The 13,249-nt window shown below is 47.2% G+C and overlaps 3 protein-coding genes across 3 annotated transcripts; all 3 read right to left on the bottom strand.

The window, feature by feature from the left end:
• Positions 1 to 1,780: 1,780 nt before the first annotated feature.
• On the bottom strand, positions 1,781 to 2,356 carry LOC138350531 (uncharacterized). Its single transcript, XM_069301538.1, has one exon. It carries the CDS (start codon positions 2,354 to 2,356, stop codon positions 1,781 to 1,783), a length of 576 nt encoding a protein of 191 aa, XP_069157639.1.
• Positions 2,357 to 8,799: 6,443 nt separating this feature from the next.
• On the bottom strand, positions 8,800 to 9,363 carry LOC138350532 (uncharacterized). The gene has a single exon (XM_069301539.1). It carries the CDS (start codon positions 9,361 to 9,363, stop codon positions 8,800 to 8,802), a length of 564 nt encoding a protein of 187 aa, XP_069157640.1.
• A 3,070-nt stretch (positions 9,364 to 12,433) lies between these two features.
• LOC138350533 (uncharacterized) lies at positions 12,434 to 12,997 on the bottom strand. Its single transcript, XM_069301540.1, has one exon. The coding sequence runs from the start codon at positions 12,995 to 12,997 to the stop codon at positions 12,434 to 12,436; it is 564 nt and encodes a 187-aa protein (XP_069157641.1).
• Between the last annotated feature and the right edge of the window lie 252 nt (positions 12,998 to 13,249).

Raw genomic sequence — 13,249 nt, forward strand, 5'->3', positions numbered from 1 at the left:
AAGGAAGAGAGAGGGATAGGAGATTGGGAAAGAGACATGAGAGGGGAAGGGAGAGAATGGAGTAGAAGATGAGGTAAGGAGGGGAGACCCATCTAGTATTTATATCTATAAGAGAGAATATCTGTGTCTAGCCAAGGCTGGAGGTCCGACGCTTGTGGCTAATCTCACTCAACATTGCAGGGGAAATAGTCTGGGGTACGGGATAGCCATAGGCTGGTTGGAGTCGGTCCAGTTAGTCTTATTGAGATCAGGGTCGTCTTAACAGCATTATGGGCCCCTGGGACAACCAGAGTGCTGGGGCCCCTACGACAACCACACACACAGGAATATTAAGTAAATGGTCTATAATATTCAACATATATTTAGAGCATCAGAAGCAATGGTTTTCAATTCACTGAAGAAAGAAAACATATTTCCAATCTGTGAATAAGTCTCTACACGTTTTGTCAGTTCAAAGATTAGTGGCCAGAATAGGGAGGAAAGTTTCCACCTTGAATTTGTGGGTTTTCATTAGAAGTTCTTCTTCTGTTGATCCGTCATATCTACTAAGACGCACACCTCGTTTTCCTTCCCGTTTTTTCCCATCACTGTAATCTGTATCTGGACACATACTCCTGACTTGAGTTTATATTCACTAACTTTGTCTCTAGTTTCCTGAAGATAGATTTTATAGACTCAAGAAGATTCGTGGCAACAAGGTTGTTCACATCCTTGTTCATGGACCAGACAGCTGAGTGGACAGCGCTCGGGATTCGTAGTCCCAAGGTTACGGGTTCGAAACCCGGTGGAGGCGGAAACAAATGAGTTTCTTTCACTATGATGCACCTGTTCACCAAGCAGTAAATAGGTACCTGGGAGTTAGCTCCTACGGGCTGCTTCCTGGGGATGTGTAACAAAAAAGAGGCCCAGTCGAGGACCGGGCCGCGGTGGCGCTAACACCCGAAATCATAAAAGATAACCTCTTAAGATAACATCCTTTGATTGTAGGACCTTGTTTATTTTGTTCATTCTTTCTAGCATGTCATTCCAAAGAATTATTAGAAAGATTATTTCCAGGTTTTCCATTATTTTGCTCAATCCTTCTGCCTCTCGCCTTGTATTCACTTGCTGTTCATTGTCAGCTGATAGAGAATCCAGCGCCTGTTTTATATTCTCTAAACCCCCCATACAGAGCATGAACAGCATCACTATGTGCTGACCATCGTCTGTCACACAGACGATGGACCACAAAATCCCTGTGGTTGAGATTTTGATTTTTAGATTTAGGCTTTAGATTTTGACATCATCTAAAGATGATGTCAAAACACTCCAGCGATGAGTAGAACCAACAAAAATTGAAAGCAGATGCTGAACAAAGTCAAAGAATTTGACAGTCAGTAGACAACTCTGCTGCTTCTACTCCCACCAAGTTCAGGCTGTGTCCAGCACAGAGGACATAGATGACAAACTCATTGAGTTGATGAATCCGTGTTGGCAGTCCAATATATCGTCCAGACATATTTGAGACATTATCGTATGACTGACTACCGTTGTTTGATAGTGGAATTTTGTTCTCATTAAGAAAATCCACGAAAGTGTCTGTTAGATCTTTTGCTCCGTGAGAAAAGATGGAGATGAACATCAAGAAACGTTGCACAGACTCACAGCCTTTAATGTATCAGACAGTAAATGTCAGTTGATCTGTGTGCGAGATGTCTGGAGTGGAATGTTCACTTAACGAATAATACTTTGACTCATTTACTTATTCAAGAATAGTGCAAAGAACCAGTGGTCTAATTAATTAAATAAATTCCTCACAACTATTTGCAGATAAATATGACGGATTTCCTTTTCCAGGATTTCCATACATTTTGAGATGATCTTCCAGGAAAGGATCAAACTCACTCAGCAGCTCCAATATACCTAAATAGTTGCCATTTTTTGCTGTCCCAGTAATCTGATTTTCTCCACAAAATGCCAAACCTCTTGAGGCAAGAAAGCGAATTATAGAAACCACACGTGTCAACACTTTATGGCAATATTCCTGCTCTGAGCCATGTTGCTCAAGCAATAAAGAATCTTCACTTCTAGTTTCTTTATGCCTTATCAAATATGCTGTCATACACTTTTCATGTTCTTCTCTAATTTTATGTTCTACAATAACATTGCTGGACTTCCAGTCACTGAACCCCATTGTAGCAAAGGGAGATTCTTTCTTGGACAATAGGCGACATACAGAGCCGTACAAACGACCTTGGGATGGTGAACAGAGTAGCCATTCACGTTTTACATACTCGCTATTCCGCAGTTCACGTTTGAACACATTGTTTGATAAATACCTTTCCCTCATATTCTCTGCTCCAGCTGTTTTATACATTCTGCTTGAGTTTGTAAGGTTGCTATTATGATTCTAACATGATGAGAGCCCACTGCGAATCCAGTAATCTATTGTGTTAGTATCATTAATGTTCCACAGTTCCGGATCTGTCTCTCGGATTACAAACTCCTTTACTGTTACAGCTTTGGGTATTTCCTCTTGTAAAATGTCACCAGCAGCAGCAACAAGCAATGATGGCATGTCTGCTGAAACTGGATGATGGTTGCAGGAATGGATGTAGATGTGGATGTTATATCTGAAGGAAGAGTACTAGTGGCTGACATTGCAGGAGTGAATGCTAATGTGGATGTTATATCTGAAGGAATGGTTTGAGTGGCTGTCATTGCACCTGTGTTGAGCCACGATGATAGTTTTGGAAGTTTTCCAATGTTCTCCTTCTCCTCTGCAGCTCTCTTCCTCTTCCTCTTCTGTGCTCCACTCAAAACATTACGTTTCATTTCAGCTGAAAGGGTTATTCACCTGGAAATATATCTTAAATATTTAATATTTAGTCCCACACCAGGATGTAGGGTTAACTTATATAAGTGTGCTTGCAACAAGACCTAAATATTTAAACAGTCTGCTTCCATAATGAGCATGTCCTATGCTCGTGGGGACCCTATGCTCGTGGGGACCCCTATGCTCGTGGGGACCCTATGCTCGTGGGGCCCAAAAGCTCGTGGGGCAACTATGCTCGTGGGGCGCCTATGCTCGTAGTCCCCTATGCTCGTGGGGCCCCTATGCTCGTAGTCCCCTATACTCGTGGGGCCCCTATGCTCGTGGGGTGCCCTATGCTCGTGGGGCCCCTATGCTCGTGGGAACCCTATGCTCGTGGTACCCCTATGCTCGTGGGGCACGTATGCTCGTCGGGGCCCAATGATCGTGGGACCCCTATGGTCATGGGGCCCCTATGTTCGAGGGGCCCTTATGCTCGTGGGGGCCCTTATGCTCGTAGGGACCCTATGCTCGTGGGGACCATATGCTCGTGGTACCCCTATGCTCGTGGGGACCCTATGGTCGTGGGGCCCCTATGCTCGTGGGGGCCCTTATACTCGTGGGGACCCTATGCTCGTGGGGACACTATGCTCGTGGTACCCCTATGCGCGTGGGGACCCTATGGTCTTGGGGCCCCTATGCTCGTGGGGCATGTATGCTCGTGGGGCCCCTATGCTCGTTGGGCCCCTATGCTTGTGCTGCCCCTATGCTCGTGGGGCCCCTATGCTCGAGGGGCCCCTGTGCTCGTGGGGCCCCTATGCTCGTGGAGCCCCTATGCTCGTGGGGCACCTATGCTCGTGGGGACCCTGTGCTCGTGGGGCCTCTATGTCGTGGGGACCCTATGCTCGTGGGGAACCTGTGCTCGTGGGGCCCCTATGCTCGTGGAGCCCCAATGCTCGTGGAGCCCCTATGCTCGTGGGGCCACTATGCTCGTGGGGCCACTATGCTCGTGGGGCCGCTATGCTCGTAAGGCCCCTATGCTCGTGGGGGACCTATGCTCGTAGGGCCCCTATGCTCGTGGGGGCCCCTATGCTCGTAGGGCCCCTATGCTCGTGGGGACCTTATGCTCGTGAGGCCCCTATGCTCGTAGGGCACCTATCCTCGTGGGGCACCTATGCTCATGGGGCCCTTACCCAACCATATGTAATGTAATGAAGATAGGACCAGACAGCTGACTTGAGTTTATATTCACTAAGTTTGTCTCTAGTTTCCTGAAGATAGATTTTATAGACTCAAGAAGATTCGTGGCAACAAGGATGTTCACATCCTTGTTCATGGACCAGACAGCTGAGTGGACAGCGCTCGGGATTCGTAGTCCCAAGGTTTCGGGTTCGAAACCCGGTGGAGGCGGAAACAAATGAGTTTCTTTCACCATGATGCACCTGTTCACCAAGCAGTAAATAGGTACCTGGGAGTTAGCTCCTACGGGCTCCTTCCTGAGGATGTGTAGCAAAAAGGAGGCCCAGTCGGGGACCGGGCCGCGGTGACGCTAACACCCGAAATCATAAAAGATAACCTCATAAGATAACATCCTTTGATTGTAGGACCTTGTTTATTTTGTTCATTCTTTCTAGCATGTCATTCCAAAGAATTATTAGAAAGATTATTTCCAGGTTTTCCATTATTTTGCTCAATCCTTCTGCCTCTCGCCTTGTGTTCACTTGCTGTTCATTGTCAGCTGAAAGAGAATCCAGCGCCTGTTTTATATTCTCTAAACCCCCCATACAGAGCATGAACAGCATCACTATGTGCTGACCATCGTCTGTCACACAGACGCTTGACCACTTTCTAAATCATTTCTAAATATGATGTCAAAACAATCCAGGATGAGTAGAACCAGCAAAAATTTAAAACAGATGCTGAACAAAGTCAAAGAATTTGACAGTCAGTACACAACTCTGCTGCTTCTACTCCCACCAAGTTCGGGTTGTGTCCAGCACAGGGGACATAGATGACAAACTCACTGAGTTGATGAATCCGTGTTGGCAGTCCAATAACTGCCAACGTCCAGACATATTTGAGACATTATCGTATGACTGACTACGGCAGTTTGATAGTGGAATTTTGTTCTCATTAAGAAAATCCACGACAGTGTCTGTTAGATCCTTTGCTCCGTGAGAAAAGATGGAGATGAACATCAAGAAACGTTGCACAGACTCACAGCCTTTAATGTATCAGACAGTAAATGTCAGTTGATCTGTGTGCGAGATGTCTGGAGTGGAATGTTCACTTAACGAATAATACTTTGACTCATTTACTTATTCAAGAATAGTGCAAAGAACCAGTGGTCTAATTAATTAAATAAATTCCTCACAACTATTTGAAGATAAATATGACGGATTTCCTTTTCCAGGATTTCCATACATTTTGAGATGATCTTCCAGGAAAGGATCAAACTCACGCAGCAGCTCCAATATACCTAAATAGTTGCCATTTTCTGCTGACATAATTATCTGATTTTCTCCACAAAATGCCAAACCTCTTGAGGCAAGAAAGCGAATTACAGAAACCACACGTGTCAACACTTTATGGCAATATTCCTGATCTGAGTGATGTTGCTCAAGCAATAAAGAATCTTCACTTCCAGTTTCTTTATGCCTTATCATATATGCTGTCATACACTTTCGAGTTTTATGTTCTACAATAACATTGCTGTGCTTCCAGTCACTGAACCCCATTGTAGCAAAGGGAGATTCTTTCTTGGACAATAGGCGACATACAAAGCCGTACAAACGACCTTGGGATGGTGAATAGAGTAGCCATTCACTTTTTACATACTTGCTATTCCGCAGTTCACGTTTGAACACATTGTTTGATAAATACCTTTCCCTCATATTCTCTGCTCCAGCTGTTTTATACATTCTGCTTGAGTTTGTAAGGTTGCTATTATGATTCTAACATGATGAGAGCCCACTACGAATCCAGTAATCTATTGTGTTAGTATCATTAATGTTCCACAGTTCCGGATCTGTCTCTTGGATTACAAACTCCTTTACTGTTACAGCTTTGGGTATTTCCTCTTGTAAAATGTCACCAGCAGCAGCAACAAGCAATGATGGCATGTCTGCTGAAACTGGATGATGGTTGCAGGAATGGATGCTGATGTGGATGTTATATCTGAAGGAAGAGTACTAGTGGCTGACATTGCAGGAGTGGATGCTGATGTGGATGCTATATCTGAAGGAAGAGTAATAGTGGCTGACACTGCAGGAGTGGATGCTGATGTGGATGTTATATCTGAAGGAATGGTTTGAGTGGCTGTCATTGCACCTGTGTTGAGCCACGATAATAGTTTTGGAAGTTTTCCAATGTTCTCCTTCTCCTCTGCAGCTCTCTTCCTCTTCCTCTTCTGTGCTCCACTCAAAACATTACGTTTCATTTCAGCTGAAAGGTTCATTCACCTGGAAATATATCTTAAATATATAATATTTAGTCCCACACCAGGATGTAGGGTTAACTTATACAAGTGTGCTTGCAACAAGACCTAAATATTTAAACAGTCTGCTACCATAATGAGCATGTCCTATGCTCGTTGGGCCCCTATGCTCGTGGGGCCCCTATGCTCGTGGGGTCCCTATGCTCGTGGGGCCCCTATGCTCGTGGGGCCCCTATGCTCGGGGGGCCCCTATGCTCGTGGGGCCCCTATGCTCGTGGGGACCCTATGCTCGTGGGGGCCCTATGCTCGTGGGGGCCCTATGTTCGTGGGGCCCCTATGATCGTGGGGGGCCCTATGCTCGTGGGGCCACTATGCTCGTAGTCCCCTATGCTCGTGGAGCCCCTATGCTCGTAGTCCCCTATGCTCGTGGGGCCCCTATGCTCGTGGGGCCTCTATGCTCGTGAGGCCCCTATGCACGTAGTCCCCTATGCTCGTGGGGTCCCTATGCTCGTGGGGCCCCTTGCTCATGGGCCCCAATGCTCGTGTGGCCCTTATGCTCGTAAAGCCCCTATGCTCGTGGGGCCCCTATGCTCGAAGGGACCCTATGCTCGTAGTCCCCTATACTCGTGGGGACCCTATGCTCGTAGTCCAATATGCTCGTGGGGCCCCTATGCTCGTGGGGCCCCTATGCTCGTGGGCACCCTATGCTCGTGAGGCCCCTATGCTCGTGGGGCCCCTATGCTCGTGGGGACCCTATGCTCGTGGGGCCTCTATGCTCGTGGGGACCCGATGCTCGTGCGGCACCTATGCTCGTGGGGCCCCTATGCTCGTGGGGCACCTATGCTCGTGGGGCCCCTATGCTCGAGGGGACCCTATGCTCATGGAGGCCCGTATGCTGGTGGGGCCCCAATGCTTGTGGCCCCCTATGCTCGTGGGGGCCCCTATGCTCGTGGGGACCCTATGCTCGTGGGGGCCCCTATGCTCGTGGGGCCCCTATGTTCGTGGGCCCCCTATGCTCGTGAGGCCCCTATGCTCGTAGAGGCCCCTATGCTCGTGGGGCCCCTATGCTCGTGGGGCCCCTATGTTCGTGGGGACCCTATGCTCGTGGGGTCCCAATGATCATGGGGCCCCTATTCTCGTGGGGCCCCTATGCTCGTGGGGCCCCTATGTTCGTGGGGACCCTATGCTTGTGGTGCCCCTATGCTCGTGGGGCCCTTATGCTTGTGGGGCCCCTATGCTCGTCGGGCCCCTATGTTCGTGGGGGCCCCTATGCTCGTAGGGCCCCTATGCTCGTGGGGGCCCCTATGCTCGTAGGGCCCCTATGCTCGTGGGGACCTTATGCTCGTGAGGCCCCTATGCTCGTAGGGCACCTATGCTCGTGGGGCACCTATGCTCATGGGGCCCTTACCCAACCATATGTAATGTAATGAAGATAGGACCAGACAGCTGACTTGAGTTTATATTCACTAAGTTTGTCTCTAGTTTCCTGAAGATAGATTTTATAGACTCAAGAAGATTCGTGGCAACAAGGATGTTCACATCCTTGTTCATGGACCAGACAGCTGAGTGGACAGCGCTCGGGATTCGTAGTCCCAAGGTTACGGGTTCGAAACCCGGTGGAGGCGGAAACAAATGAGTTTCTTTCACCATGATGCACCTGTTCACCAAGCAGTAAATAGGTACCTGGGAGTTAGCTCCTACGGGCTCCTTCCTGAGGATGTGTAGCAAAAAGGAGGCCCAGTCGGGGACCGGGCCGCGGTGACGCTAACACCCGAAATCATAAAAGATAACCTCATAAGATAACATCCTTTGATTGTAGGAGCTTGTTTATTTTGTTCATTCTTTCTAGCATGTCATTCCAAAGAATTATTAGAAAGATTATTTCCAGGTTTTCCATTATTTTGCTCAATCCTTCTGCCTCTCGCCTTGTGTTCACTTGCTGTTCATTGTCAGCTGATAGAGAATCCAGCGCCTGTTTTATATTCTCTAAACCCCCCATACAGAGCATGAACAGCATCACTATGTGCTGACCATCGTCTGTCACACAGACGCTTGACCACTTTCTAAATCATTTCTAAATATGATGTCAAAACAATCCAGGATGAGTAGAACCAGCAAAAATTTAAAACAGATGCTGAACAAAGTCAAAGAATTTGACAGTCAGTAGACAACTCTGCTGCTTCTACTCCCACCAAGTTCGGGTTGTGTCCAGCACAGGGGACATAGATGACAAACTCACTGAGTTGATGAATCCGTGTTGGCAGTCCAATAACTGCCAACGTCCAGACATATTTGAGACATTATCGTATGACTGACTACGGCAGTTTGATAGTGGAATTTTGTTCTCATTAAGAAAATCCACGACAGTGTCTGTTAGATCCTTTGCTCCGTGAGAAAAGATGGAGATGAACATCAAGAAACGTTGCACAGACTCACAGCCTTTAATGTATCAGACAGTAAATGTCAGTTGATCTGTGTGCGAGATGTCTGGAGTGGAATGTTCACTTAACGAATAATACTTTGACTCATTTACTTATTCAAGAATAGTGCAAAGAACCAGTGGTCTAATTAATTAAATAAATTCCTCACAACTATTTGCAGATAAATATGACGGATTTCCTTTTCCAGGATTTCCATACATTTTGAGATGATCTTCCAGGAAAGGATCAAACTCACGCAGCAGCTCCAATATACCTAAATAGTTGCCATTTTCTGCTGACATAATTATCTGATTTTCTCCACAAAATGCCAAACCTCTTGAGGCAAGAAAGCGAATTACAGAAACCACACGTGTCAACACTTTATGGCAATATTCCTGATCTGAGTGATGTTGCTCAAGCAATAAAGAATCTTCACTTCCAGTTTCTTTATGCCTTATCATATATGCTGTCATACACTTTCGAGTTTTATGTTCTACAATAACATTGCTGTGCTTCCAGTCACTGAACCCCATTGTAGCAAAGGGAGATTCTTTCTTGGACAATAGGCGACATACAAAGCCGTACAAACGACCTTGGGATGGTGAATTGAGTAGCCATTCACTTTTTACATACTTGCTATTCCGCAGTTCACGTTTGAACACATTGTTTGATAAATACCTTTCCCTCATATTCTCTGCTCCAGCTGTTTTATACATTCTGCTTGAGTTTGTAAGGTTGCTATTATGATTCTAACATGATGAGAGCCCACTACGAATCCAGTAATCTATTGTGTTAGTATCATTAATGTTCCACAGTTCCGGATCTGTCTCTTGGATTACAAACTCCTTTACTGTTACAGCTTTGGGTATTTCCTCTTGTAAAATGTCACCAGCAGCAGCAACAAGCAATGATGGCATGTCTGCTGAAACTGGATGATGGTTGCAGGAATGGATGCTGATGTGGATGTTATATCTGAAGGAAGAGTACTAGTGGCTGACATTGCAGGAGTGGATGCTGATGTGGATGCTATATCTGAAGGAAGAGTAATAGTGGCTGACACTGCAGGAGTGGATGCTGATGTGGATGTTATATCTGAAGGAATGGTTTGAGTGGCTGTCATTGCACCTGTGTTGAGCCACGATAATAGTTTTGGAAGTTTTCCAATGTTCTCCTCCTCTGCAGCTCTCTTCCTCTTCCTCTTCTGTGTTCCACTCAAAACATTACGTTTCATTTCAGCTGAAAGGTTCATTCACCTGGAAATATATCTTAAATATATAATATTTAGTCCCACACCAGGATGTAGGGTTAACTTATGCAAGTGTGCTTGCAACAAGACCTAAATATTTAAACAGTCTGCTACCATAATGAGCATGTCCTATGCTCGTTGGGCCCCTATGCTCGTGGGGCCCCTATGCTCGTGGGGTCCCTATGCTCGTGGGGCCCCTATGCTCGTGGGGCCCCTATGCTCGGGGGGCCCCTATGCTCGTGGGGCCCCTATGCTCGTGGGGACCCTATGCTCGTGGGGGCCCTATGCTCGTGGGGGCCCTATGTTCGTGGGGCCCCTATGATCGTGGGGGGCCCTATGCTCGTGGGGCCACTATGCTCGTAGTCCCCTATGCTCGTGGAGCCCCTATGCTCGTAGTCCCCTATGCTCGTGGGGCCCCTATGCTCGTGGGGCCTCTATGCTCGTGAGGCCCCTATGCACGTAGTCCCCTATGCTCGTGGGGTCCCTATGCTCGTGGGGCCCCTTGCTCATGGGCCCCAATGCTCGTGTGGCCCTTATGCTCGTAAAGCCCCAATGCTCGTGGGGCCCCTATGCTCGTGGGGACCCTATGCTCGTAGTCCCCTATACTCGTGGGGACCCTATGCTCGTAGTCCAATATGCTCGTGGGGCCCTTATGCTCGTGGGGCCCCTATGCTCGTGGGCACCCTATGCTCGTGAGGCCCCTATGCTCGTGGGGCCCCTATGCTCGTGGGGACCCTATGCTCGTGGGGCCTCTATGCTCGTGGGGACCCGATGCTCGTGCGGCACCTATGCTCGTGGGGCCCCTATGCTCGTGGGGCACCTATGCTCGTGGGGCCCCTATGCTCGAGGGGACCCTATGCTCGTGGAGGCCCGTATGCTGGTGGGGCCCCAATGCTTGTGGCCCCCTATGCTCGTGGGGGCCCCTATGCTCGTGGGGACCCTATGCTCGTGGGGGCCCCTATGCTCGTGGGGCCCCTATGTTCGTGGGCCCCCTATGCTCGTGAGGCCCCTATGCTCGTAGAGGCCCCTATGCTCGTGGGGCCCCTATGTTCGTGGGGACCCTATGCTCGTGGGGTCCCAATGATCATGGGGCCCCTATTCTCGTGGGGCCCCTATGCTCGTGGGGCCCCTATGTTCGTGGGGACCCTATGCTTGTGGTGCCCCTATGCTCGTGGGGCCCTTATGCTTGTGGGGCCCCTATGCTCGTCAGGCCCCTATGTTCGTGGGGGCCCCTATGCTCGTAGGGCCCCTATGCTCGTGGGGGCCCCTATGCTCGTAGGGCCCCTATGCTCGTGGGGACCTTATGCTCGTGAGGCCCCTATGCTCGTAGGGCAACTATGCTCGTGGGGCACCTATGCTCATGGGGCCCTTACCCAACCATATGTAATGTAATGAAGATAGGACCAGACAGCTGACTTGAGTTTATATTCACTAAGTTTGTCTCTAGTTTCCTGAAGATAGATTTTATAGACTCAAGAAGATTCGTGGCAACAAGGATGTTCACATCCTTGTTCATGGACCAGACAGCTGAGTGGACAGCGCTCGGGATTCGTAGTCCCAAGGTTACGGGTTCGAAACCCGGTGGAGGCGGAAACAAATGAGTTTCTTTCACCATGATGCACCTGTTCACCTAGCAGTAAATAGGTACCTGGGAGTTAGCTCCTACGGGCTCCTTCCTGAGGATGTGTAGCAAAAAGGAGGCCCAGTCGGGGACCGGGCCGCGGTGACGCTAACACCCGAAATCATAAAAGATAACCTCTTAATAAGATAACATCCTTTGATTGTAGGAGCTTGTTTATTTTGTTTATTCTTTCTAGCATGTCATTCCAAAGAATTATTAGAAAGATTATTTCCAGGTTTTCCATTATTTTGCTCAATCCTTCTGCCTCTCGCCTTGTATTCACTTGCTGTTCATTGTCAGCTGATAGAGAATCCAGCGCCTGTTTTATATTCTCTAAACCCCCCATACAGAGCATGAACAGCATCACTATGTGCTGACCATCGTCTGTCACACAGACGCTTCACCACTTTCTAAATCATTTCTAAATATGATGTCAAAACAATCCAGGATGAGTAGAACCAGCAAAAATTTAAAACAGATGCTGAACAAAGTCAAAGAATTTGACAGTCAGTAGACAACTCTGCTGCTTCTACTCCCACCAAGTTCGGGTTGTGTCCAGCACAGGGGACATAGATGACAAACTCACTGAGTTGATGAATCCGTGTTGGCAGTCCAATAACTGCCAACGTCCAGACATATTTGAGACATTATCGTGTGACTGACTACGGCAGTTTGATAGTGGAATTTTGTTCTCATTAAGAAAATCCACGACAGTGTCTGTTAGATCCTTTGCTCCGTGAGAAAAGATGGAGATGAACATCAAGAAACGTTGTACAGACTCACAGCCTTTAATGTATCAGACAGTAAATGTCAGTTGATCTGTGTGCGAGATGTCTGGAGTGGAATGTTCACTTAACGAATAATACTTTGACTCATTTACTTATTCAAGAATAGTGCAAAGAACCAGTGGTCTAATTAATTAAATAAATTCCTCACAACTATTTGCAGATAAATATGACGGATTTCCTTTTCCAGGATTTCCATACATTTTGAGATGATCTTCCAGGAAAGGATCAAACTCACGCAGCAGCTCCAATATACCTAAATAGTTGCCATTTTCTGCTGACATAATTATCTGATTTTCTCCACAAAATGCCAAACCTCTTGAGGCAAGAAAGCGAATTACAGAAACCACACGTGTCAACACTTTATGGCAATATTCCTGATCTGAGTGATGTTGCTCAAGCAATAAAGAATCTTCACTTCCAGTTTCTTTATGCCTTATCATATATGCTGTCATACACTTTCGAGTTTTATGTTCTACAATAACATTGCTGTGCTTCCAGTCACTGAACCCCATTGTAGCAAAGGGAGATTCTTTCTTGGACAATAGGTGACATACAAAGCCGTACAAACGACCTTGGGATGGTGAATAGAGTAGCCATTCACTTTTTACATACTTGCTATTCCGCAGTTCACGTTTGAACACATTGTTTGATAAATACCTTTCCCTCATATTCTCTGCTCCAGCTGTTTTATACATTCTGCTTGAGTTTGTAAGGTTGCTATTATGATTCTAACATGATGAGAGCCCACTACGAATCCAGTAATCTATTGTGTTAGTATCATTAATGTTCCACAGTTCCGTATCTGTCTCTTGGATTACAAACTCCTTTACTGTTACAGCTTTGGGTATTTCCTCTTGTAAAATGTCACCAGCAGCAGCAACAAGCAATGATGGCATGTCTGCTGAAACTGGATGATGGTTGCAGGAATGGATGCTGATGTGGATGCT

The sequence above is a fragment of the Procambarus clarkii genome, chromosome 46 (genome assembly GCF_040958095.1).
Source record: "Procambarus clarkii isolate CNS0578487 chromosome 46, FALCON_Pclarkii_2.0, whole genome shotgun sequence".
NCBI classification, from domain to species: domain Eukaryota; kingdom Metazoa; phylum Arthropoda; class Malacostraca; order Decapoda; family Cambaridae; genus Procambarus; species Procambarus clarkii.